This window comes from Saccostrea cucullata, unplaced genomic scaffold (genome assembly GCF_032062105.1).
Source record: "Saccostrea cucullata isolate Sc308-1 unplaced genomic scaffold, CSIRO_AGI_Scuc_v1 ctg9248, whole genome shotgun sequence".
Classification (NCBI taxonomy): domain Eukaryota; kingdom Metazoa; phylum Mollusca; class Bivalvia; order Ostreida; family Ostreidae; genus Saccostrea; species Saccostrea cuccullata.
The window spans coordinates 1-26803 of NW_026926416.1; the positions used below are offsets into that span (position 1 = coordinate 1).

General features: G+C 33.4%; 2 protein-coding genes across 5 annotated transcripts; both read right to left on the minus strand.

Moving 5' to 3' along the window:
- Positions 1-4979: 4979 nt before the first annotated feature.
- On the minus strand, positions 4980-5838 carry LOC134271641 (uncharacterized; the record flags this gene model as incomplete). The annotated part of the gene is made up of 2 exons (XM_062753854.1): positions 5429-5838; positions 4980-5111 (listed from the first exon to the last, which is right to left on the minus strand). Coding segments are annotated over exons 1-2 (310 nt in total), but the record flags the coding sequence as incomplete, so codon positions are not given.
- A 6192-nt stretch (positions 5839-12030) lies between these two features.
- LOC134271640 (sarcoplasmic calcium-binding protein-like) lies at positions 12031-19905 on the minus strand. Of its 4 annotated transcripts, none has more exons than XM_062753852.1 (6): positions 19533-19905; positions 17519-17647; positions 15812-15871; positions 13674-13946; positions 13266-13436; positions 12031-12982 (listed from the first exon to the last, which is right to left on the minus strand). In XM_062753852.1, exons 1-5 carry the CDS (start codon positions 19642-19644, stop codon positions 13288-13290), a joined length of 723 nt encoding a protein of 240 aa, XP_062609836.1. In that variant the 5' UTR covers positions 19645-19905; the 3' UTR covers positions 12031-12982; positions 13266-13287. The 4 variants fall into 4 exon arrangements, with proteins under 4 accessions (XP_062609836.1, XP_062609837.1, XP_062609834.1 ...); XM_062753853.1 differs by having other exon boundaries at positions 13854-13946; positions 19533-19904; XM_062753850.1 differs by lacking the exons at positions 13266-13436; positions 13674-13946; positions 15812-15871 and having other exon boundaries at positions 12032-12982; positions 19533-19897.
- Positions 19906-26803: the final 6898 nt, after the last annotated feature.

A 26803-nucleotide genomic window follows, 5' to 3' on the forward strand; every position in this document is an offset into this window, starting at 1 on the left:
CAAATTCGGTGAGTATAAAATTTACTTTTATTTATATATTTATAAAGAAATATTCAGCAGATAGATAGTCTAACGCGCTGTTCCTGTACTGCTAGGAGACAGATTCCGTAGGTCGAGAGTTCAACCCCGGGCTGGGGCGGAAGTGAGTATCCTTATAAAAGTGAATTTCTTTGTGCTTTCTTTATGAATATTTCTTCACTCAGGGCAGTTATATTAGTGTAAGAGTTGTTGTAAATTGTGCTTTAAATAGAGAATAATACATACCCTTTTCCATATCACATCCATCCTGTGTCAGCCCGAGACACCAATATCAGCCAGAGGGCCGAAGGCCCGAGGGCTGATATTGGTCGAGGGCTGATACAAGATGTGATATGTGGAAAAGGGTATGTATTAATATGTTTATTACATACTTAGTAATAAAATACAACATACATTAAGTTAAGAAGAAAAAAAGTAAATTATCATGCATAGACTTCTTACATACATGTACATGGTCTATTGTCTCAAACATTTTGGGTTTGTTTCTACTTCTATTTCAATGCACTCAATCCTAATTTGAAAATAATCTATTACATGTATTTGTAAATTAACATTAACCTTATTTTCAAAAAGATGAAATTAAGAGAATATGAACCCACCAAAAATTGTGTATGATCACAAGTACTGTTTTTGTGTGTAATTTCCTAAGGGTGTAATATTGACGTCACAAAAGTCGTATCAGCCCTGTAGGGCTGATATGGATTTGCGGGTCTGATATAGGTTATCAGTCCTGCAAATCCATAGAGCTGATTTCAATAGACCTAACGGATTACGCTGTTTGTGACGTGCTGACGCTTTGCTTGTCGAGATGTTTAAATACTACGTAACGTCACATTGTCACCACATCAAAGGAAAAGGTCGAGATCGCTTCTCTCCCACGCTATAGCTGCAATATACAGCTTGTTTGTTGGGTAAAAAAAGTGGAGTAGACAGTCCCGATTAAATTAAATTATTTAATTTTTTATATCTCATTTTATTGGTTACGGATATCAATCCAAGCCATGCATTCTGAGATTGTTGCAATTTAATACAAAATACTGCTGAAAAGTAGAGCCCCCTCTCTATGCATATATTAGAGAGAAATGGTAAAGAGGGAAGGCCGGGGGAAACGCTCAAATTTTATTGATTAAAAATGCATATAATATAAATAATGCTCTTTTCAACTGTTTAATAAGATTAGTGCTGTCTGTCCCCTTTAGTAAACCGTTTAACGTCGGCGATGTGTATCGCATCTGACCGACTCTAGCATGGGAGAAGCGATCTCGGCCACTTCCTTTGATGTGGTGACATTGTGACGTAGTATTTAATCCTCTCGACAAGCAAAGCGTCAGCACGTCACAAATTTATAGGGTAATCCGTTAGGTCTATTGAAATCAGCTCTATCAGCCCTGCAGGGCTAATACGGCTATTGTGACGTCAGCCATATGTGGACATTTGAAATAGAAGTACATGCAGAAACAAACCGAAACTGTATGAGACAATAGCCTGTGTACATTTTAAGAAGGCTGTACATGATTATTTAATTATTTTCCTCTCAACTTATAATAAATGTGTTTTGTATTTTATTACTAAGTATGTAATAAATATATTTATTACTAAGTATGTAATATCTGGCTGATACTGGTGTCTCGGGCTGATACAGGATGTGATATGGAAAAGGGTATGTATTATTCTCTATATATATTTATATAGAAATATACGTATAGTTTTCTTTAATTAGGATGATTTGCTTGGGAACATAGATGTCTGACTTGTCTATTTCTAGCTGAATAATATGACAAACATTGACTAATTCTTAAGAGTTTTTATGCATAATATTGCTGAATGTTTACAGAGCGTATCAGAATCAATATCATTTCATTATTTTAAACATTTTAAAAGTACAAAACACATAACCAGAAATCGATATATTTCAGTAAGGTTTTCAATAAGTAAACATGGTTAAGATACCATGTATGTTAAAGGTCAACGATTGTTTTTCTTAAATAACAAGCAAATTCAAAGAATTGTGGTCCCCCGCTTTCGGTGTCTTTGTTGGTGAGATGTTATTTTTTATGATATATTGTGTCTAATATGAACATCCTATCATATGTCATTTCATAGAAATTATCATTGAAGTTGATTTTTTTGAAGGATGAAATCCCTTATCCTGACCGTTAAAAAGTTATGGCCAAAGTTAACTTTTTTAAAAGTAGGTCAACTCCAAGGTCAAGATCAAAGGGTCAAAGTTGTTGACGAATGGTTTTCTCACAAGGATTACATATGTGAAGTATGAAAGCCCTAGCCCTTACCGTTCAAAAGTTGTGGTCAAGGTTAAAGTTTTTACATAAGTACGTAAATCTTTAAGGTCAAGGTCAAAAGGTCAAAGTTGTTGATATCCAATGAAAGGACTTGCCACAAAGAATACATATTTGAAATATAAAAGTCCTAGTCTCTACCGTTCAAAAGTTGTGACCAAAGTTAATTTTTAGCTCTACTGGTCAGAGACCAGAAGAGCTTATGCGATAGTAATGTGTCCGGCGTCCGTCCGTCCGTCCGTCTGTCTGTCTGTAAACAATTTTTCAAAATGCTACTCCTCCTACAGTTTTGATCTGATTTCAATATTACTTGGCATATAAGTAGACTACACTAAGATACATAAATCTGTGTATCGGTTTTTGATTTCGACGAACGGTTTTGGCATTGTTACTAAAAATAGAAATTTCTGTGAAATTCTTTCAAAATGCTACTCCTCCTACAGTTTAGGTCTGATTTCAATATAACTTGGCACACAAGTAGACTACACTAAGATACATAATTCTCTGTATCGGTTTTTGATTTTGACGAACGGTTTTGGCGTTGTTACTAAAAATAGAAATTTCTATGAAATTCTTTCAAAATGCTACTCCTCCTACAGTTTTGGTTTGATTTCAATATAACTTGGCACACAAGTAGACTACACTAAGATACATAATTCTGTGGATCGGTTTTTGATTTCGACGAACGGTGTTGGCATTGTTACTAAAAATAGAAATTTCTGTGAAAATCTTTCAAAATGCTACTCCTCCTACAGTTTTGATCTGATTTCAATATAACTTGGCACACAAGTAGACTACACTAAGATACATAATTCTTTATATCGGTTTTTGATTTCGACGAACGGTGTTGGCATTGTTACTAAAAATAGAAATTTCTGTGAAATTCTTTCAAAATGCTACTCCTCCTACAGTTTTGGTCTGAATGCAATATAACTTGGCACACAAGTAGACTACACTAAGATACATAATTCTGTGTATCGGTTTTTGATTTCGACGAACGATGTTGGCGTTGTTACTAAAAATAGAAATTTCTATGAAATTCTTTCAAAATGCTACTCCTCCTACAGCTTTGGTCTGATTTCAATATAACTTGGCACACAAGTAAACTAAACTAAGATACATAATTCTGTATATCGGTTTTTGATTTCGACGAATGGTGTAGGTGTTGTTACTAAAAATAGAAATTTCTGTGAAATTCTTTCAAAATGCTACTCCTCCTACAGTTTAGGTCTGATTTCAATATAACTTGGCACACAAGTAGACTACACTAAGGTACATAATTCTTTATATCCATTTTTGACTTCAATGAACATTCTTACCTTGGTTAATCAAGATAGCAATTTCTGTTACTCTCAAAATGCTACTTCAAATACAGTTTTAGTCTGATTATAATATAATGTGGCATGCAAGTAGACTACACTAAGAACATAAAGAAACTAATTCAAGGATCATTATTCTCTTTTTTGCTAGTGTAAGTTTCAATTCCCAATTGCTTAAGTACTTTCCTCTTCCTTTGCTATAAGTACAAACCAGTAGAGCTTCAGTCTCGACAGAGACTTCTGGTTTTTAAAAGTAGTTAAAACTCCAATGTCAAGGTCAAAGGGAAAAAGTTGTTGGTATCCAATGAAAGGTCTTCTCAAAAATATTACATATGTGAAGTACGAAAGCCATAGCCCTCACCGTTCAAAAGTTATGGTCAAGGTTAAAGTTTTTTCATAAGTATGTAAATCTCCAAGGTCAAGAACAAAAGGTCAAGGTTGTTGGTATCCAATGAAATGTCTTGCAACAAGGAATACATATGTGAAATATAAAAGTCCTAGTATCTACTGTTTAAAAGTTGTGACCAAGGTTAAAGTTTTTAAAGAGTAGTTAAAACTCCAAGGTCAAGGTCAAAGGGTAAAAGTTCTTGGTATCCAATAAAAGGTCTTCTCACAAGGATTACACATGTGAAGTACGAAAGCCTTAGTTCTCACCGTTCAAAACTTATGGTCAAAGTTAACGTTTTTTCATAAGTACGTAAATCTCCAAGGCCAAGGTCAAAAGGTTAAGGTTGTTGGTATCCAATGAAAGGTCTTGCCACAAACAATACATTTGTGAAATATGAAAGTCCTAGTACCTTCCATTCAAAAGTTGTGGCCAAAGTAAAAGTTTGAAATTTCTGTGTAAAAGTGGGTCAAACTCCAAGGTCAAGGTCAAAAGGTAAAATTTGGTGGTACCCAAAGAAAGGTCTTGTCACAAGGAATATACATGTGAAATATGAAAGTCATAGCTCTACTAAATCAAAAGTTATGGGCAAGGTTAAGGTTTTTTGTGACGGACAGACTGAGAGACGGACACACGAATGAGATTTAATGTCCCCTCGCTTTCGCGAAAGCGGGGGACAATAAACCTACTAAGACAATGGTATGGTTGATACAATTTATGAGGAAAAAACACTAGAGGTGGGGGGATAAAATATACATCAATAAGAAATGTGCGTGATTGCACTTTACAGAAATATTACATTTTCTTTAACATAAAAATTAACCCTTTTTTTTTTTAGAAATATTGTAAATTTTGTGATTTAAAAATAAAACAATCCGCAATCAAGGGCTTGTAATCTATTTTTTTATCATTTGCGTAAAATTATTTATAGTCCCTTACTTGATAATTCAAACCATTCGTGAACTTTTTCCCAGAGATTCCGGTCATCTCCTTTGTACGCGTTCGTTTTGTATGACTTGGGCGGATCTGTAGTTCTTCGTGTGAATATGGCGTCATAAGCCGGCGGTGGACCTAAATGTAAAAAAAAATATACAATTATATGTTAATAAGCCAATGACATATCTGATGAATGCGATAATTATATTGAAATTAAAAAATAGTCTTTCAAACATCCACGTATATGACCCACAAATAATGTAGATGTGTAAATTTGATTCTGTTTTTTTTTTAATTCATGGATATAGATTTAATATAAAGGACTTCAGATATAAATTAATGTTACACTTGCTGAAATATATATTGCCGACTCGCTGTTAAACAATAAACAATCAGTTACATTGTATTTAATTTATCAAACAATCATGACTATATAGATAAAAACTACTTACTTAATTCATGTACTTGGTCCGGTGTAACAATATCTGTCGCTCCAATTACAGAAATCCCCGAGATTCCCGGTAATTCATAACCAGTGCTCGGTCCTGAATAGGCTGGGGGCGACGTAGGAGGTGGACCGCTTTTCTCCATTCCAGTAAACGAATTCTGAGTGATATCACCCACGGACATCGATCAAGTTAAATACTAACAACTTCAACATGAAACAAGGTCGGATATTTTTAAGAAAAAAAATGTCCGACGTTCTCTTATTAAAAATCCTGACACCGAAGATTTAATATTTACAACGATAGCATCCGTGTTTGCAATCTGCTATTGCAAAATAGATTTCCTCTCATTGGCATGCGCAGATGTATTTATAGATTATAGGTAATTCACAGGTAAGTAGATCAAAGTGACGAAGCGGGTACCGGTATATATTATGCAGGTTCAATAACTCGTACTGGCAATATTACCCATTACCCTACGCTCAATATACTAATAGATAGACCTATTGGTTATCTTTATATATTAGTTCTAGCTTATTTCATGTGCGTATGCAAGAGCGTTAGAAGCTTTGTAGATCGTATTTTAATGTGTCAGAACTTTACCAGCTGTGTCCATTTATCAGTTATTTTACAAGAAGAGAGCGAGAGAATATGTAGATAAGTTGCAGATAGCCGCACGCGCTGTACATAGCACTTACCCCCGTGAGTTGGTAATAAGGTATAGGAATGGTTTCTGTTATATTATCTTGATAATGTTGAATGGTTAAGTTTTACAGATTAAAAATCCAAAGACTGAAACTCTGGTAGCAGGAAAAAGAGGATAATTTATACATTAGTTAATATGTTTTACGGTGTGACCGTTGGGGCGAGCGCAGTTGTACCATCAAAAACACTTGAGATCAGCCACTTCAAACGTCAAGCCGCACGAGACTTCTCGACTAGCTGTGACGTCATACGACGTCACAAAGCTCGTCGGAGCTTACGGAGAAAGCCGAGCGTCTGTTTGTAACTATAGAACTAGTGCAATTTTTGTCGAAAAATATTGCAGAGTTATTTCTTGTTTCTTTGAAAGATTTCTACAAACTGAAAGTCTGATATATGCTTTACGTTATTATTTATTTATTTATTCGGCAATATTCGCGCAAAGGACATTGGGTAGTGCAGGAATTCTGGGAATGTTGCACAGAGAAATTTGGCTGACGTATGTACAGATTTCAATCCGAATTTTCTCTGTTCTTACACGTTAGTCTATTGAGCTCGCTTCGCGAGCGTCGCTTCGCGACGCTCGCTGCGCTCGCTATAAAATATAAAAGCCATATGGCATATAAGTCCAAAAGCTATTAGTAAGGTGCGAGTTTTTGTTCGAACAAACCAAACAGCTAGTTAACAGACGAACGTACAAAACAAAACTTGTACATCACGAATCTTTCATTATTCAGGTGTTTGAAAAATCTTGTGTCGAGGGTAAAATTTCATCACCTGATTCCTTGATAAATAAGGATCACACTATTTAATGTATTTGAATGTCAAAAATATACCGCATAATGAATTTATCAAAAATACTTTCACTATACTTTTCACACATGGCGACCGCTTGTCAGCAAATTATGTATATATGTTCAATGCAGCTTGTCATTTAGCTTAACTAATAATTGATATAGTAGAATAGGTTCGTTTGTCACTAGTCTTTTTTACCACAAATTCAGCTTTAACGTGGTTTGCCACAATTAGGCTCCTCATGACCTTATGGACACAATAATATTTTCCCTTGATTTTTCTTAATTCTTCTGTTTTGAACATATTTTATTAAAATAAATCTTAATGGATTGAAAAAAAGTTTTTTTAACTTACGAGTTCCTCTCCTTAAATAATTTTCTTCACACAATGTATACATATTGCCTGATACAGTATCTACATTTACTTACTACCAAAATGTATGCTCACTTTTGACAAATTTCCTGTTTCGTATAACTCTTTATATTGTTTAAGATTTTAGTTTTTTTTAGTTTTCCTAAGTGAAGCACTCATTAACTAAAATAATTGTTTTTAACCAATGTCCTCTATGTTTAAAACATGTCATCCAAAAACTGCTATTGTATATGCGATGATGTTAATTATAACAGTTATGACAAAAGCCCACGAACTTTTCGAACAACACTTTAATCATACGAATATAAAAATTTGAAGTTAACTAAACTTGTGTTTCTTTAAATCTCTTCAGCATGTCTTTGGTTGTTTTTTAAGGATAGCAAACAATCTCCAACTATTATAAGTCCAGCTTATTGTGTGACACTTAAGTAACAAAATCCTCCAACAAAGAAGCAATAGTTACTGGTGATGGTACACGCTTTATCAGCATTTCCTTGTAGTGATGTTCATCAACGTCTGCTAGAATTGTCCAGAACTTGACAAAGTCTATTCCTCCAATTATCAGTTTTTCCTTCCGATATGCTTCATTTAAAAAGAATTTAAAGACGAATTTTATGTTATATCACAGACGAAATTAACAATGTTAATTCCTTGGGTTTGTTGTTGCGAAAATAATATAATACAGAAAAGGGTCGTTCTCGTGTTTGACGTTAAATTGGACTATAGGCTATACATAAAAAATGTATTGATTCTTGAAGGCCATGTATAATTTTACAGCACGTACATTATTCGAGTAAAAGTGCTTTAAAGCAAATGTTCAAGAAATGTAGGGGTTTAATGTATGTGAATCTCAAACAAAAAGTTATCTTTGTTTTCTTGGTTTTGCTATAATTTCTATCTTTTTTTTTTAATTTGCAAATGATTTTTATTCTGTGATAAATGTAGCCGCAAACGAGAATCGAACCTTGGCCGCCTTTCGATCACGAAGCGAACGCTCTACCACTAGGCAATGTGACCAGTGATATCGTGTGAAAAGGAAAGTGTTAAAACATCGAAAATTTTGAATTTTATGACTATGACCCCCACATTTTTGACCTCAAGAACAATAAGAGTTTCATTAGGTCAGAGGTGTGTAAATGTCATGGCTTCTCAAGATATCGATTGGAAACGAAAGAGTTACAGACAGACGGTAATACAGCTAGACGTACGGACGAATGTCTGCACAAACCGACAGACCGACCAAAAGTAATATCCCCCTTTTCAGCGGGGGACATATATGCTCATACTTATATAATAATATATTACGATAATGCGCCAAATTTGGTTTTAATTGTTCATTCTTTATTAAGGAATCACTGTCTAGTTAGTAAAGAATGCTATAAAACACGAACGATACTTGGAAAGTGAAATAATTTATGATTCCCCCTTAATACGAATTATCCGACATTTCCAACGATCGCTGAAGTCCGTGGTATACTCTACGAAATAGACATTGATTTCTTATATTTCCATATCATTGTGAAACAAAATTTTTCATTTAGATTTAAAAATGTAGACTAATAGTCTAAAATAACACGAGGCCTCTTATGTCAATTTAATAGTCCACGCCCAGTGACGTCAAACACAAAGACACATTAACATGCATAAGGCTTCCCTAGGAACCAGGCAAAATTTATCACAATGATGGGACCAGTACAAAACAAATTCCTCATTTTAAAAACGTACATGTTCTATGGCTTTGGTATTTAAAAAAAATATCTGTCCCATGCCTTGAGACTTATAAAAAAGTTATTGTCCCATGGTTGTCAGTGAGATAACTGGAGCAAAACTAAGGAGTCTTTCAGAGTGGGACTAAAGATATTTCAAACATCGAGAAAAAAGTTTTTTGGTTTGTTCAATTTTCATCTGTTGTAATATTTTCCATTAAAAACTTTATGTTGCCATTCGTATCCTTCACTTCAGTTTTAAAGATATGATATTTTTTTTCGAAACCTTTTTTTTAATAGAATGAATATTTGTCTTGGGTTAATTTATGTACTGTAAATCACTGAAAAAAGTTTGTGTCCCATGGGTACTTAATGCTAAAAATTGTTTTGTCCCATGGTTTTCTTTGATGAAAAAAACTCATTGTCCCATGCCCGTTTGTACCGGTCCCATCACTCTGATAAATTTTGCCTGGTCCCTTAGCTGACATATCAATTGACGAAATTTACATTCCGTCAAACATTTGAAGCGTTTGGCTTGTTTTCACCAGAAGAAAGGCTACAATTCCGTATGTTTATGATTCACCCAAGAATTGGCCAAAATTGATGGTTAGTGCTTTTAAATTAGGGCAGATTATCAATATTTATCTGTAATTCAAAGCAAAAATGTTCTTGTAAACTTGTTATTTGTTCAAGAGCATTACGAATCCCAAAATAGTGATACCTCACCAGATATTTTCATTTCACTTACATACTGTGGAGTTTCTAACAATGTCCGCGGAACTTTCGGAAGAGCGGAAGCAATTGGCCTAAGAACACTAAATAGCGCTTCAACTACATTATGATCGGTAATTGATTAATCCATAAAGTCATTTTAGATTTTAAATATTCTTCAAGTGTATCGTTGTCATCGTCATCTTCTGAAGAACTAGACATCGCATGCAGACAAAACACACTATCAAAGTCATCAGGGTCATCTTGCCCTGAATCGTATTCATCTGTTGCATCCATTGACTGTTTGCTGTGATACACACATCTGCATCAGTTTCAACATATTCAGAAATACCTTCGGCTTCATTAAAACTTGAAATAGAATTTATAGTAGTCTGCTCATCTGTATTTAATTGATTTGAATTTTGTGAGGCAACAACGTTTTCGCTTCGTGATGACTGACTTCTCACGTCAGCTAAATGATTCAAAACTCTTGCACGAACTCTTCGTCTCTCGGTCCAATAAAACACATTTTTACTCAAGCCGTAGAGGGGCTTGAGTTATCTAAAACGATGCTAGGTCATCGATTTACTTAGTTTGAAAACATGAAAATATATAATTTTTGTAGATCAAAACATTTCTAGAAACAAAAATGAAGCTTATCTTGAAAATGTAAACTCAAAGATATTAAGTGTTAAATGTTGGATTCTATTCTATGGCGAATGAACCATGAGTGAAGCTCCGCAGCCGCAACAGTTTCTTTACACAGAATTCGCTCTTTCCTTCGCGTAGGAATCTCAGGTAACTTTTACAGTCGCCGGCAAAGCATCCTTGGACGATTTCACTGGTTACTCTGAAAGGTGACGCAGGTTATCTCATTGTTAACAAATTCTACAATGTATGGGCAGAAAAGTATGGCTATGCCCCCAAACTAAAATTGCTTCCCACGGGCCTTCAAATAATGTGCACTTTGAGTGAAATTAATAGCACAAAAGTTTGTTAAATTTCATTTTTTTTTTTAATCGGACTATCTTCTGCTTTGGTATCTGAATCTTTATAACTTCTTTTGGATTCGTATGGAAGATTCTATCCATTTATTTATTTGACATGCCGCACAGCTAGATCAACCCTTAGTCGCATGAATTTTTGGAGTCCCCCTCCCTATTTTTGTCCTCCATCCACTTTGAAAAACTTTGCTATAGGTCTGTAATAAGCGATGGCTGTATATTAACAAAAAACACAAAAAGTATATAGTTTCAAGTATATTTATAAATGCATAAAAAATATTTCAATAAATTTGGAAACGGCATCGGTCACTGGGCTCCATAAAATATTTCTATTCCTGAAAGTGAGTAACCTATTAGTAAATGCATATTTAAAAAATACGATTCAATATATGAATTTTGTTTCCTAGTACATGAATTGTATTCAACAGAAGATTGAACTCAATAGCCCTCTTCTTATACCATCTTAGGATATTAATGACACTTCTTACATAGTTGACTTTCTACAGCTTGAGTATCTCTGACGTTTTGTCAGTATATACTTGTTTCTTTACCCTCCATTTCTTGTAAACATACAGTCATGTATATGTGCAAAATTTTTTTGAATAGAGAATTTGAAATCTTGTAGACTGTATCAAACTTTAAAACCAGTACCTAAAAAATCAAATAAATCGTACTTGCACCTTCCTTACTTAATGAACTATACTGTGCGTATAACTATTGTGTATGTGTTACTTCTAAAGGAAAACACACATCGTTTTATAATTAGAAAAGCAATGTAGAAAAGTCATGCACAACTCAATAACAGTGATAGGCAGAAATACATCAAAAATAAAATCTTGAAAAACATTAAACTTAACATATATCCCTGAACTATAATTATTTTCAAAGTCTTCGTAATATATAAGTTTGCTTACATATCATAAACAAATAAATTAACTTACATTTTTGAATATTCTACAAAGAAATTAACCGCCACGTGCTCTCTTTCCTTTGTCCTTTCTTGTAAATTCTTCACTGATGGCAATTAATATTCCATTTCCAATTAAGATATCATGTAAAGGGCAATCTGCCTAACTGCTTGCTTTAACTTTGCTGCAAGATATATGGCACCTGCTCTGAACGTGTGGCCAGGATCAAACTGGCCAGAATGGCCTAAATCATTGCTGGTTATCGAATTGCCTAAAATGTGTAAGTTGAATCACGATTGCTTTAAATGCAGGGAACTTTTTTTCTTCAAATTGACCGCATTTCTCAATTTTAATAGCTATAAACACATTTTTAAAAACATTTATTTAAAAAAAGACATCCGCACATTTATTTTCGAGTTAAAATGCTTAAATTGTCGTAACATGTACCTGATAATTAAATACATCTAAATTTTGTGTTGTCAAAATGAAAAAAAAGCATCAATACACCAAAAAGAAATTTGTAAAGTAGCAAAAGAATGTCGGTCTGATTATGTGTGACGCAAGGTAGAAACACCGGTATTGCACCAAAATTGGACCTACCACTCTGAAGAACAGTTAAATTATCGGTGTTTTATCAACATCAGCCCAACAAATAAAACAAACGATGGTAATAAGACGAACTTGAGCGTTATTATCTCTTGTAAGCCCAACGTTGGCCAAAGTATAACCAACGCCAATGATAGCCCAACTATACAACGTAAAGCCAACGTTTGCCCAACATAGTTATGTTATCTGGGTTGCTGCAGCACCCATTGTGGTTTTGTTTTAGAACAGCCAACAGTCTATAGTTGTCATTATTTAAAACATCGTCGTGAGACACTAAAGCTACAAAATCATCTAACAAAGAGGCAAGAGTTAAAGGTGAAGGTACATGCTTGATGAACATGTATTTGCAGTGGCGCTCATCGATGTTTACAAGAATAGTCCAGAATTTAACAAAGTCTCTCTCTCCTAGTATCAATTTTTTCTTCCGATATTCTTCTGTTGAGAAGAAATCAAAGAACTGTGTTATTATTGGCAGAAATTTGACCGGCCTTAGGTCGGGTTCTGCAAACCCTTCTAAGTAGCTTATGTAATCCTCAAGAGATATATCTTCTCCCGGACCACGCTTAAAAACATGGTCGTTCCACCATTTCCTTTGTTCTTCTTCTGATGGTGCTGAATCTTTGAAATTTACAAGTAAGCGGATCTGTTCGAGTTTAGCGTTTGTTTTTTCCATGTCGTCTGCGCTGATGATGCCATCTTGGTCTGCATCTAGAATTCTGAACCACTGGCGCCATTTATGATGTAAAAACCAAATTTCTGTTTTTAAGAAGTATAGTTACATTGTACATGTATATATAGCAACTAAAATAACATTACATGCATAATGTGATCATTAATAAGGTTTTATTATCAATACAATATTACAATAAATATTCTTAGTAGTTGGATTAAAATATTCAAAATAAAGAATAGAAACAAAAACAAATCACAGTAAAGCTTTAGACTTAACATTCTAACCTTTGCAGATATCATGAAAAGTCTGAAACTTTACTGGGGGTGTTTAAGTGTGTTTTCTTATAAGTTATACATAGCATCTTACTTTGTTCTTCGGATAATATGCTTCAAGCAATTAAAATGTAAGCAGCGTATGACATTAACACAACCAGCTGTACTATTTTGGCATTGTAGTAAAAGTTGTAGAACTCGGGATGACAGACGGACGTGTAGTTAGTCAAGTCTTTGTCATACAAACTATAAATTTTTGTAGCTCCTGAAATTATTAATGGCATTGTTATGTCATTTTAAAACAAGAAAAAAAAAAAAACGGTATATTTTGTTTGGTTGGAACGTTGTATTTTGTACGATCAATATATCTAAAAAATAAATACATTACATTAACAGTGCATGAATTACAAATTTACAAATTTCATTTTGTTGCGAGGAATCATCTCTTGATTATGTGAATTGTACATCACCGAATAAATGTTATTTTAATGTTTGCACTAACCAGCAATACATAAACCGAAAACAGTGAAATTTAAAACCATGTCAATGAAAAGAAAAATGGCTCCGAGCAATTTTTTTTTATCCATATCAGGTCTGGTTAAACGTTTCTTGCGGCAAATTTCACAAAGAACATTAATCCTCCACAAAAAGACCCATAAAATAGTGACACAGAGGACCCCACCCTCTGCTTGTATAAACTTTGTAAGATCTTCTTCCTCCTTGTCTCCATCTTTATTAAGCTTTCTCCAGTAACACTGGCCGCTGTATTTAATACCTTTTGAAGAAAGAAAAATATCTAATTAAGAAAGGACTATATGAATTTGCGGTATTTTGCATAATTTTCCCCCTTAATCAAAATTTGACGGATAAATTTATAATTATGTTCTAAAACTGAAGGATAGCTGAAGACTTGTTTGATATGACCACAGGAAAATAACGTTAATGATTTCTTTAGAAAAAGGTGTTTATTACGTCGATATTTCGAGTAAAAGTCACCAAGCACAGGTCTGCTCAAGCTAAAAAAGATAATGTGTGTAGAATGATCAATATCAATAAACTAATTACATGTAATATGTAAATATTGCTCTGGAGCAGGCCGGCCTCTATATTAATTTCATAGTAAAAATTGAGCAAATTTTGTCCATTTTTCCTCTTTCTTGTAAATACCATGCTTTGGAACTACATTGTATAATATGTTTTGTTGATTAAGATTTCCCATACAATATACAATACAGCACATTTCAAGAAATTTTGAAAATATGACTTTTGTTGGTGCAAAATTATGCAAAATCCTGCATATAGTCCTTTTGTGTTTTCTTTTTTGTCCTATTGGATTATTGAAATTTCAAATAAACAGAATTTAACTTTAACTTTGTAATTTGAAAAATAAGTTAATATTAACATTTGCAAATATCTTTCTAAGATGAAGAGAATATATATTCAATTCTGTGTGAATTTTATTTGGCGGTAAGAGGTCATAGCGCGACCGAATCACAGAGCGAGGTGATATTTTGTCTACATATTTCTGTCACAATGCAACTTGTTTGGGGATATTTCTAAGTTAATCATGTTAATAACGATGAAAAAGATAAAATGATTGAAATATTGATATTTGTCAATCACAGGATGTACAATAAATCTTCTTTCCAGGTGAATAAGATTTTGAATACCATATTAAGCCTAAAACCGCACCTACCTTTTTAACCCAAAATTCCTTTGCAGTTATGTAAACTAAAACAACCGATACCACCGCTTTCGACTTTAAATGTTTTAAGAACTTATGAAGTAGTTAAATTATTTTCAGCAGCGATCATTGTTCTTTCACATATGCAGATAATTCCTGACCTTGACTGCTAATCATGAATTAAAACTTTCAAATGTTGGAGCGAGGCAACTCTCCAGACCAAACAACTTCTAGGTCATAGAGCGTCACAACATAGCAATACGGCGACCCGTTTATGTAATAAATGCAGTTTTACTCGACATTTATTCGTCTCAAATGTAAACATAAGTAATAAACAACAATTTTAAAAAGTTCACTGGGAAATGAACTTTAAGTTATTACGTGATCAAATTTATTGTGAAGACCAACTAAAAGTTCATTTCGCAGAAAACTTTTTAATACTGTTGCTTATTTCTTACATTACATACATGTACTTATTATGAATAGATGATTAAACCATTATATAAACTTGAAATTCCAATTTTTTTCTTTCCTTTTTTCTGCTTCTTTTCAATTTTCATTTTTTTTTTCTATTTCATACGCCATGGACGTCGGATTGAAAGGGGGGCTAAACCAACAGAAAAAGGTAAACTACAACTTTTAATGCCTATATAATGTCTATATTTGCAAAAAAAAGGGTGGGGCTAAGTACTGATAAAAGCCACACGCCTCCTTAATTGAGCCATTTTGATTGCCGTTGTGCATGTACATAAAACTTAGTATCCATTTCTATGTTCCATGCGCTCTAAAATAAATAGTACGTTGATATTTGCAGTCTTATTCTGCATAATAACACATGCAAAGTTCATGCAGTTATGATATAAAGAACTAAAAAAGGAAAAACAAATTACAGGAAAAAGAGATTCCTCGAAAAAAATTTTGATAAGTTGACTTGAAAGATGAACGTTTTGACTCACCGTAAAAAATATAGGAAATAGAAAAGGCCAACATAATGAGCCATATAATCTGCTGTAGAACTGAAATAAATCATTTTAAACTATACGAGGGGTTATCAAAAAGTTCATGGACTAGCGCCATAAAATTAAAACCGCTTTAGGTACATGAATGAATTTTAAAATAACTAGTTAGCATTATCTTTTCTATCTATAGAATAAATCACAGATTACAAATTTTATTTTTTAATAAATTAGTAATGTTTTTGTGAGCAATGGTATGTCCATGCGGCGCAACCTCGAAACGACGTTTTTTTCGACGTAATTGTAGCTAAGAAAAACTATTATGGTATGAACATTTGACATCCAAATATCCCGTTAATTCAGGTACATGTATGTGTTGGGACACTATTGTTCCATAAAATAATAAATTTTTACCTTATTCTGGAAGTTCTATGAAATATTATCGTAAATATTATATGGAGTATCCAAATAAATATTGCCTTGAAAATGACGTCAAAAGGGGGTAGGGGTTTCCTTTTTCAACATTCTATAAAGTTATGCCCCTAGAAAAACTGGTACACACCTAGAAAATGTTTAAACTGGCTACGGAGAAATAATATGCATCTATATAGCTTGTTTTTAATGCTAAAATAGATTCAGAGAGAAGAGGAATGCACAGTTAATTTCGATTTGAAGTCAAGGTGTGAAAAACCAATCACGTCAAAAAATGACGTTGATCATGTGTTGTAGATTTTGAACTCCAAAAAGCAAAATATGCTGGCAGAATCAAGTGAGAATCTCTTCCATTGTCGTAATCCATTTGGAATATCATATGCATTGAAAGCCGCTGTTCATGACATTGTATAGTCATATAAACAAGACGGATTGAAGTCCTTCCTCAGCTCCAGAGAATCTCATCAAAATAAGTGAATGAGGTAGAAAAAACAGACATGAAAAACAATGACGTTGTTGGACGTCAAAAAACTAAACGGCGACGGCGCCGGGTGATGCTATAATGTCGTTTTTATTTCGTAATAATTTGGGAAATAATGAACGTATCAAGCTAAAATTTTCAATATTTGTTTATTTGTTGTTGCTTTATGTTCTTTAAAAATTTCGTAAGCTCAGACTATATAGTACTAATTTTATAGCCTCAGTCCACGAACTTTTTGATAACCCCTCGTACATGTACAGGGATAAATATTCAAATAGACAAAACTGAGCATCAGGAAAAACATTTTTTTTTCATTTACATGAGTTAGTATACATGTACATGGGAGAGAGAGAGAGAGAGAGAGAGTATTTTTAAGATTCCATGAAGGTAAACTTTTGACGATATTCTACAATGCATCTTGTTAAGTGCGCTCCGTTAGGACAAATCCTTTTTTTTTTTTAATTATAATGAAGCATAGCGCTCTTTTTTAAGAAAACATATGAAATGAAAATTTGCACATAAACGAAATAAATATTTTTTTAAATTGTTATGCTAATTCTAAAATGAATATTGAAATAGTTTGTGAACTTTTCGAACGAACCTCATACATTTTATAATAAATGGCACAGTGTTTTAAATGATAATATTGTGTCATATTTCAAAATTTAAGTTATTTCGAGATTTACAATGAAAACAGAAATTAATCTTACAACTTTTTTTATTGTCATTTAAAAGACTATATGTACATGTACATGTACACTAATGTATATACTCTAGTTCATTTAAAAGCTTACCTGACATTTCAAAGCAATCATGAGCTTTTTCCCACATATTTCTGTCATCTTCATAGGGATTATATTTTTTAGACCTCCGATGGCTTGAACTTGCTATAGTGAATACCGAGTCATAAGACGGAGGGGGATCTTGGAAAAGAAAGGAACCAGTTGATAACCAAAACACATTAACTGCATCCTTAAGTAACATGTATAAGTAACCTGGATCGAATCACAGGCATTTATTTTCAGTAATAAATTTTATAATCCCAAAGTATTAAATTATCATTATGGGTTAAAACATCTATTACAAAAACAAGTGTCTTTGCCGCGAATACCTGATTCATGTTATGAAAGAAAGGAATATTTTGCATATTCTTATATGCAAGTTCTTTTGTACATGTATACAATATATATATTTCTTTTCGTTTTTTTAAAGTAGGGATGGGAATCGAATAAGAATTACTAATCGGTTAACCGCAAGACGTTCCGACCGAATAAGAAGTTGATCTTTCAAAATACGTATTTTTGTGTTTTACATAACTCTTTTTTCCTAAGTAGATCTTTTCATATTTACAGGGATATTTATAAAGTTTAGATATTATTTGTCTTGAGTCTTGCTTTTAAAAAAATAAACAAGCCTATATATTTGCCCTTTTAGCTTCAATATTGACTGAAAAATTTATTAAAAAAAACAAAACAAAAAAAAACCAATCATATCTGAGAAATAATTGATATTTTTTTCCAATGCAGATTATAAACACGTTCATTCTGCATTGTCGCCAAAATCAAAACTAAGTCTGAAATACTTCACTTAAGTAACAAAGTTTTTTTTTAGCAATTTATTCGAATGAATAACTGCAAAATGAACAAACATACTAATTTACATTTCTTAACTGTGATTAAATTCTCTTAAAGAAATAAAGGACAGTCAGAGTACCGAACGACTTAATGTTTTAACAGTAATTAACACCTCAAACACAAAATGACCTAATCACCCAAGTCAGAGTGGATTTATGTAAAGGCTAAATTATACATGTAAGTATTTATGCAAAGTTTTTTTTTTTTAAATTCATGCATTTTTTAACAAAATTGGGTTAAAACTAATATATATTTTATTTTTCCATCTAACTGATTGCAGATTTTCCAACTGATTGCCGTCGTTTTGACCGAGTATAGGTTAACCGGTTACAAATTATCATTCCTAAAAAAGAAAGAAAAAAGATGTGCGTCCCACAGTGGAATTGATCCGGGTTCCTTTGGCTTGGAAGACTAGCGCTTGATACCCTAGACCAGTAATGCTTTCAAGTAATGATTATTTAAATTATTTGTGATGTTAGTAATATTAAGTGGCACTATTTTGTGCAGCAATTTGCAGGCATTTAGTTATTACAATCATTAGACAAAAGTTATCTAAAGATTTTCAAGTTTTTTAAAATTATTTTTTGCTTCAATATTGAGATGTATTTTTCAGATATTGAATGAAGTTTTTGTTGAATATTACCACTTTAACTCTCTCAATCAGGATGTTAACCGATTTCATCCATTAACAGCAGACTTTTGAAACGTTTTCCATGAGGAATCCTCAAACATTGACACATTTGGACGCCGTTGTTGCCCTCCTACGGACGCATAAGTCCGTGTACAACTTTGTCTTTAAAAAATGGCTATGTCTTAACCTATATTTCGTGTTTGCTTTATTTCATATTAAAACAGGAAATGATTTATGTTCGGCTGAGCGAAGGGAAAGAGAACATAAATGTATAGACTAGATCTTTTGCAGTTTATAAACCTACATTATATCGTTCTATACGGTCGCTCCCCTTTATATATAAGTATTTTTTAAAATAAGGTCAATCATATGTTCTGATTATAACTGGCAGTTTTTTAACATTATCATTATTCATTCATAAAAAGAATTTAAGTTAAGAAAATACTTCTCAGACATTCTGCTCCTCTCCAGAAACTGTCCCTTGGATTCCTTCTTTATATGCTCAATATGTACCGAATACAATGAAAGAAACCTGTCACATACTTATTTCTGGCATGGTGTCTACATCGACATAAGTTGGTCTTCCTGTTACATCAGAGGTGCCTGGTCCTGGATACCATGCAGGTGCCGATGGAGGCACGTCTTCCTTTTCCATACCGAATTCACTTATGGAGCTTTCAAGGGCAGTCACTAGCTACGGTGTATAAAGGAAAACGAGAAAACCACCAGGGCTTGATTCAGATGTATTTGCTCTAAAAAATTTAATATATTGAGCAATCCTTCGTAAGATACTGGTATCCTGTTTTGTTGTCTACTGCGGATGCATTTATAGCAATCCTTAAAACACGGAGAGGGATAGGTCAAATAACAAAATACTTATACACGTATAGTCCGATTTAAAAACACAGCTTACAAATAAACGCACCTTTCTTGTCAATATGATTTTTCTCTTGATCACTAAATTCTTAATTTTACTTAATTAGTCTGAACTTATCAAAAATATTTTATATACTTGTATGTCTTTAACCAAAGGACAAACTGCGCTGTGAATGTATAATGTCTAAAGTGTATGATAATTGTCAGAAATTGCTTGTTAAGCTTATGGATAAGAGTTCACTTAGAGAGAATTTTTATGAGAATATATGCAAGACATTAAGCATTGGATAAAGTTTGAATTAACAAATAATACTTTCTGCCATATTTTTGCATTTGCAAAAAAAGAATACATGGCCAAATGCAATGAATTCACAGTATTAGAAACAAGGTTATTGGATATGTTAAACTTAAACAAGATTGTTTAAACGATCATTAAAATATGACTCATGTACAAATAGGTGGAAGTGGAGGAAAAAATACTACATTACAACTGTTCAAGTTGTAAGCCTTATTTTAGAAACGGCCTTCATCATGTGCAATTATCTAACCTAGCACTAAAACTACAATTTTTTTTATGTGCAGAATATAACGTAACATTTCCTGAAAAACCAAAATGACTTTTGACGAACATTTGGTGACACATCTGTTACATATCTGGATATTTTACTTAAAAAGACATTAATGGTAATCAAACAACAAAACTTTATGATAGACGTGATAACTTTAACTTTTCAATCGTCAACTTCCCTTTCTTATGGAACAATATACCCTTATCACCTGCATACAAGGTTTATATTTCTCAGTTGCTTCGAAACGCAAGAGCATGCTCTACGTATGAACAATTCCTAAAACGAGGTAAATTATTGACAAACAAATTGATGAATCAAGACTATCAGCAGTCTAATTTAACGTCATCATTTCGTAAGTTTTATGGTCGATACCGTGGTCTTGTCAGCAAATACAATTTATCTTTCCGTCAAATGCTGGCTACCGCTTTTCATACCAATTTTAGTCCATTAATTATATTTATATACCGCATTGACGACAATTTCGTTCTTTATTTCCCGATCATGACAAGGAGCACACCGCAGGTGTTACCGGTCGGCAGGGGATGCTCACTCCTCCATGGCACCTGATCCTACCTCTGATCTGGAGGTCCGTGTTTGCTCTGCTCCTACTTTGTATGGTTTTAAGACTTTGATATTGAATACTGTTCGTTATCTCCATAATTATATTTGATTATGTAATAGTTTATCATTTATTTATATTCAGGTATACAGAAAGTTACATGCCCTATTTCTAGACTTATACCGTAAACACTTTCTTCTCTGTACCTATGTTGTTATTTCACAAGCACACAAAAAAGCACTCCCAACACATTTTTTCCACACAATCTAATAAGCTTGGAAATAATAATGTACATGTAGCACCTGCAAATAGATATTAAAAGTATTATGTTACAAATTTGAATTATCTGAAATGGTTAAAGAATACTGCATGAAAAGGAAAGTTGGAAAACATATTTATATTTGTTTATGCTTTGCTGCAGCACCCATTATGTTTTTGTTTTAGAACAGCTAACAGTCTATAGTTGTCATTATTTAAAACATCGTCGTGTGACACTAAAGCTACAAAATCATCTAACAAAGAGGCAAGAGTTAAAGGTGAAGGTACATGCTTGATAAACATGTTTCTGCAGTGACGCTCATCGATGTTTAAAAGAAGAGTCCAGAACTTAACAAAGTCTCTCTCTCCTAGAATCAAATTTTTCTTCCGATATTCTTCTGTTGAGAAGAAATCGAAGAACTGTGTTATTATTGGCTTAAATTTGCCCGGCCTTTCGTGGGGTTGTGCAAACCCTTCTAAGTAGCATATGTAATCCTCAAGACATATGTCTTTTCCCGGACCACACTTGAACACGTGGTCGTTCCACCATTTCTTTTGTTCCTCTTCTGATGGTGCTGAATCTTTGCAATTTATAAATAAGCGTATCTGTTCGAGTTTAGCGTTTGTTTTCTCCATGTCGTCTGCGCTGATGACGCCATCTTGATCTGCATCTAGAATTCTAACCCACTGGCGCCATTTATGATGTAGGAACCAACGCTCTGTTTATAAGAAGTACGCATAGTCACATATTAGTCAAAAATGAAGAATTGTACACAAGAGTTCTTTAATATAAAATTACATGTATACTCAACAAAAAAAAGAAACGCATATTCAGAACTAGGAGACTTATTGTTCACAGAACAATAAGAGATCTTTCCACCTTCTTTGAATTTCAATTTCATGTAATATTTATCTCTTTAAAATTAAATTTCATAAAAAAGAAACCAGGAATGGCTTAAAAGAAGGAAAAAAATGAAAAAAATTCAAAATTTGGAGGTGACCTTGACCTTTGACCTTCAAGGTATTTTCAAGGTCAAAGGTCAAGGGTCACATTGTAATTAACCTCAGGTCTCTATGACGTATATTTTTAAAGTTATAAGGTTTCATGGAAAGCACAAAAGAATTAAAGGGCAGTAACTCATTCAAGGATTCACCAGGTCCTTTCTCACTTGAACATGAAAGTTGTGCCTAAAGTCCCATAAGACATAAGTGAAGGTTTCATGTCTTTACGATTTACTTTTTCGGAGCAATAGCAATTACAAGGTTTTTCGCAAAAGGGGCAATAACTTTTAATAGGGTCAATCTTAAGGGACAAGAATGAAATCATTGAAATAGGTTTAAGAGTACATATTAATGATGCAAAGACATTAAGTATATGTTAAAAGACAAAAAAGATATAAAAAGAGCTTAATTTCTCAATTTTTGAATGACCTTGACCTTTGACCTTTACATGAATTTTATGAGCAAAGGTTAATGAATCTTATGCAGTTAGTCCCATGTCTTTACGACTTCTCATTTTGAAAATTTTTAATTATTTGTACAATTCAAAGATTTTCAGGGGCAATAACTCATTGAAGGGGTTACCGAATATTTTCGCAATGAATAGATTCCAGAGTCTTCTAAAGGGGTCAAAAACATTAGTGAAGGTTTTATGTCTCTGCGGTTTACGGTTTCGAGGTAGTAGCAATAACAAGGTTTTTCGCACAAAGGGCAATAACTTTTAATAGGGTCAATTTTAAGGGATACGAATAAAATGTTTGAAATAGTTTTAAAAGTGCATAATAATGATGCTAAGACAGTTTGTATATGTTAAAAGACAAAAAAAGATATAAAAAGAGCTTAATTTCTCAATTTTTGAATGACCTTGACCTTTGACCTTTACATGAATTTTAAGATCAAAGGTCAATGAATCTAATGCAGTTAGTCCCATGTCGCTACGACTTCTCGTTTTGAAAATATTTAATTATTTTTAAAATTCAAAAACTTTCAGGGGCTATAACTCATTGAAGGGGTCACCGAATGCTTTCGCAATGAATAGATTCCAGAGTCCCTTCAAGTAGTCGAAGACATTGGTGAAGGTTTCATTCTTCTATGGATTACGGTTTCGGAGGAGTAGCGATAACAAGCATTTCTTGCGAAAGGGGCAATAACTTTGAAAGCGGTCATAGTTCATATGCGTTGGGTCAAATTTGTTCCTAACTTTTAATGACCTTTACGATGAACAAAAAGTTTTTTCGATAAATGTCGAAACAAAAAATCAGCGGAAGAAAAATAATAGGAATAATAATAAACATAAGCAAATCAATAGGTCTTTCCACAGAAAGGTGGAAAGACCTAAATAATAATAAACAGAAGAAAATCAATAGGTCTTTCCACAGAAAGGTGGAAAGACCTAAAAATGAATGACCTTGACCTTTGATCTTGATCTAAACTTGAAGGTCAAAGTATATAAAGTAGTTGAAGACACTGTTTAAGGTGTCGCATCTCTACGGTTAATGGTTTTGAAGGCGTAGCAATACGAAAGTTTCGGAGGCTATGTTTGGTCTACATTGTAGTTTAACACTAGTAGACTAATTGTTCACTGAACAATTAATGGTCTTTCCACCTTTCTTTTAAGTTTTCATGTCATTTGAATTAAAAAGAACCCCCCCCAAAAAAAATAAATAAATAAAAATTAAAAAAAAAAAAAAAAAAAAAAAAAAAATTTATAAGTGCTGCCAGCAGGATTCGAACGGTGGACCCTCAGCCCTCAGATTGCCAGGCGAGCGCTCTACGCACTACACCACAGGCTCCGATGAAATTATTTGCCGTAAACTAAGAGTAAAGAAAAAAAGAAGAAATGAAAGCACGTGGATTTAAATGAAAATAGTACAGAAACACGTGTATTTATTTGTTTGTTATGGAACATAGAGAGGAATAATGAATAGTTTCGAGAAAAACGATTGGTGGATAATGAAAATAGAGATTTCCTGTACAAAAAAAAAATTCGAGCTTGTTTATAGTTTGAATAGATTGAGTTAATCATACAGAGCTTATGATACATTCGAACTTCCGTGTCGGCACTGTGTTTACAATTTGTGAAAATATAGGCGCGTTCGTTTTGACAGAAATGGCGAACTCATAGGTTAGATTAAATAATCATCTCTATTTGCATTGAATTCATAGTTATGAGCATAAATTAAAGTTGAAACATGCATTTCATGATGAAGACGGTGTCACGGAGAGCGTGCAAATTTATTTTATATGAAAAATCGCTATTTCCGAGTTTCAGCCGATTCATATTTAAATCTAAATAAAATTAAAATAAATTCCGTACACCTAAGAAAGCAAGAATACTTGGTATTAAAATGTCGTTTTAGAGCAGGAGAATCGAATGATATTAACAATAATTGCAGAAATAGCCAAGGCGAGCTTTAATTAATTTTTATGCTCAGCAGTAACTTAATTTCAGACAGAAAAAAAATGCAGATTTTGCCGATATTCACTAGAATTTCATTGTACTTTAGAGACTCACCTTAAAACTCTCAGGACACTTTCTTTTAGGTCTCTTCTTCCTTTTATTACGAATCTTATGTCGATATTTCGTTTCGTTTGACTTGTAGACATTTTCTCTAAGTTGGTGTTGATTTTATTATTATTTTTTTTTTTACAAGGGGGGGGGGGTTATTTTATAAGCATTTGTTAGAGTGATGGATGTAAATACCTCCACGACCTTTAGCTTGATTGTGACCTTTGGTTCAATAAGGTCAAGGTCATTTATCAAGGTCAAAGGTCATCCAAAAAAAAAAAAGAGAGAGAGAGAGAGAGAGAGTTAAACATGAGATTAACACTTGAAGCTGAATCTAGATAAAGGTAATGAATATTTCTTTATTACCTTTTGAGTAAGGGTCAAGGTCAGAGGTCAAAGTCAATGTCCAATTTCAAGGTCAAAGGTCAAGGTCATTTGGATGTAAGCTTAAATTGACCATTTCTCTAGTTTTCCAATGACCTTGACCTTTGACCTTGACCTACTTTTCAAGGTCAAAGGTCATAAGATCTCATGCACTTATTCCCATATCTTTACCACTTGTCCTTTAAAAGTTTTTAATTTTTCTTGTCAGCTATAAGACTTTCAGGGGCAATAACTCATTGAAGGAGTCACCGAATACTTTTGCAATGAATAGATTCCAGAGTCCTCTCAATTAATCCAAGACATTGGTGAAGGTTTCATACCTCTACGGTTTACGGTTTCAAAGGAGTAGCGATAACAAGCATTTCTTGCGAAAGGGGCAATAACTTCGAAAGCTGTCATAGTTTATACGCGTTGGGTCAAATTTGTTCCTAACTTTTAATGACCTTTACGATGAACAAAAAGTCTTTTCGATAAATGTCGAAACAAAAAATCAGCGGAAGAAGAATAATAATAATAATAAACAGAAGAAAATCAATAGGTCTTTCCACAGAAAGGTGGAAAGACCTAATAATATAAAAATCTAAGTTTTCAGTTTAAGCCTTATTTTATTTAAGCGATTTTAGAGTGTGTTGTGATAAAAATCAAACATGTCCTATGTTGCAAATTGAAAAGTCAAGTTGATGTCATTTTCATCGCCCCTAAATTCAAGGGGCATAACAAAATGTATTGTGCGACGTCTCAACGCTAGTGGGTTTCCAATGTACGGATGTCATGGAGGAATACCATCTCCTCTCAGTCTCTTGCGAACAATTTATGCACTTTTATGCTGATTTTTAGCCGGGCTCATTTCTCGTAGAGAAATGCCCGGCTATTGCGACAGTGAGCAACAGAAAATGCTGCTTCTTCACCGCCAAATTAAATTTACGAGTTAGAATATAGTACGTCTGGGCAATCACTTTTGACTGGCTTTGAGGCAATACAAACACTGAATTAAACTTTCATAGTTATCTGAAATTGTCAAAAAATAATTATAATAAAATACTTTCTATCGTTTTCAATGATTAATTATTTTGTTAAGATATATGCGAAAGGATCCCTGTCTGCGTCATATTCTATAAATAAAGGGTGTACTATCAGGCTAATACAAATGCGGGGAACATCATTAGTGACTTGATGTACGCTTAGATGCAAAACTCCCCGCAGAGGACCCATCTGTGCATAATTGTTTGACCTTAAATAATCTTGCTGCATCAGTGTTTATTTACTTCTGTTGGTATGTAAAACCCCGAAATGATACATGTGACAAATATTTTACGCTGTTAAATTCTAACTACATGTTAATTAATTTTAAAGCTTTTTAATGCTATATATGACATAAATATATATATAATCATCTTTTCAATGTCTGAATCGGCTTGTTTTAATTTCATCCAGCAATTGTAGCAGCAGTTTTTACAGCAAGTTCTGAATCGCACGAGATGCTGAATGGGGGGGGGGGGTCTGACGGTCCTGCCTGGGTGTGGTTACCTGGGGACGGCCAATTCTTGGTCTTCCGACGTTAGTTTAACGGTTACAAAGCCCATTGATGTATTCTAAATGCAGTTGCAACTTCTTCTTGCGTAGCTCCGTTTAGCATCATCGTTAGCCTGGTTGTGTTCAT

Bases quoted from the DNA above. Each gene is read 5' to 3' on its own strand.
- LOC134271640 (XM_062753850.1), bottom strand. From the start codon at position 19,644: ATGGAAAAGGAAGACGTGCCTCCATCGGCACCTGCATGGTATCCAGGA. The intron at 17,648-19,532 runs GTATGTGACAGG...TTCTTTTCCAAG, and splicing joins AGACACCATGCCAGAAATAA to ATCCCCCTCCGTCTTATGAC. The intron at 12,983-17,518 runs GTAAGCTTTTAA...TCTTAAAAACAG, and splicing joins TGATTGCTTTGAAATGTCAG to AAATTTGGTTTTTACATCAT.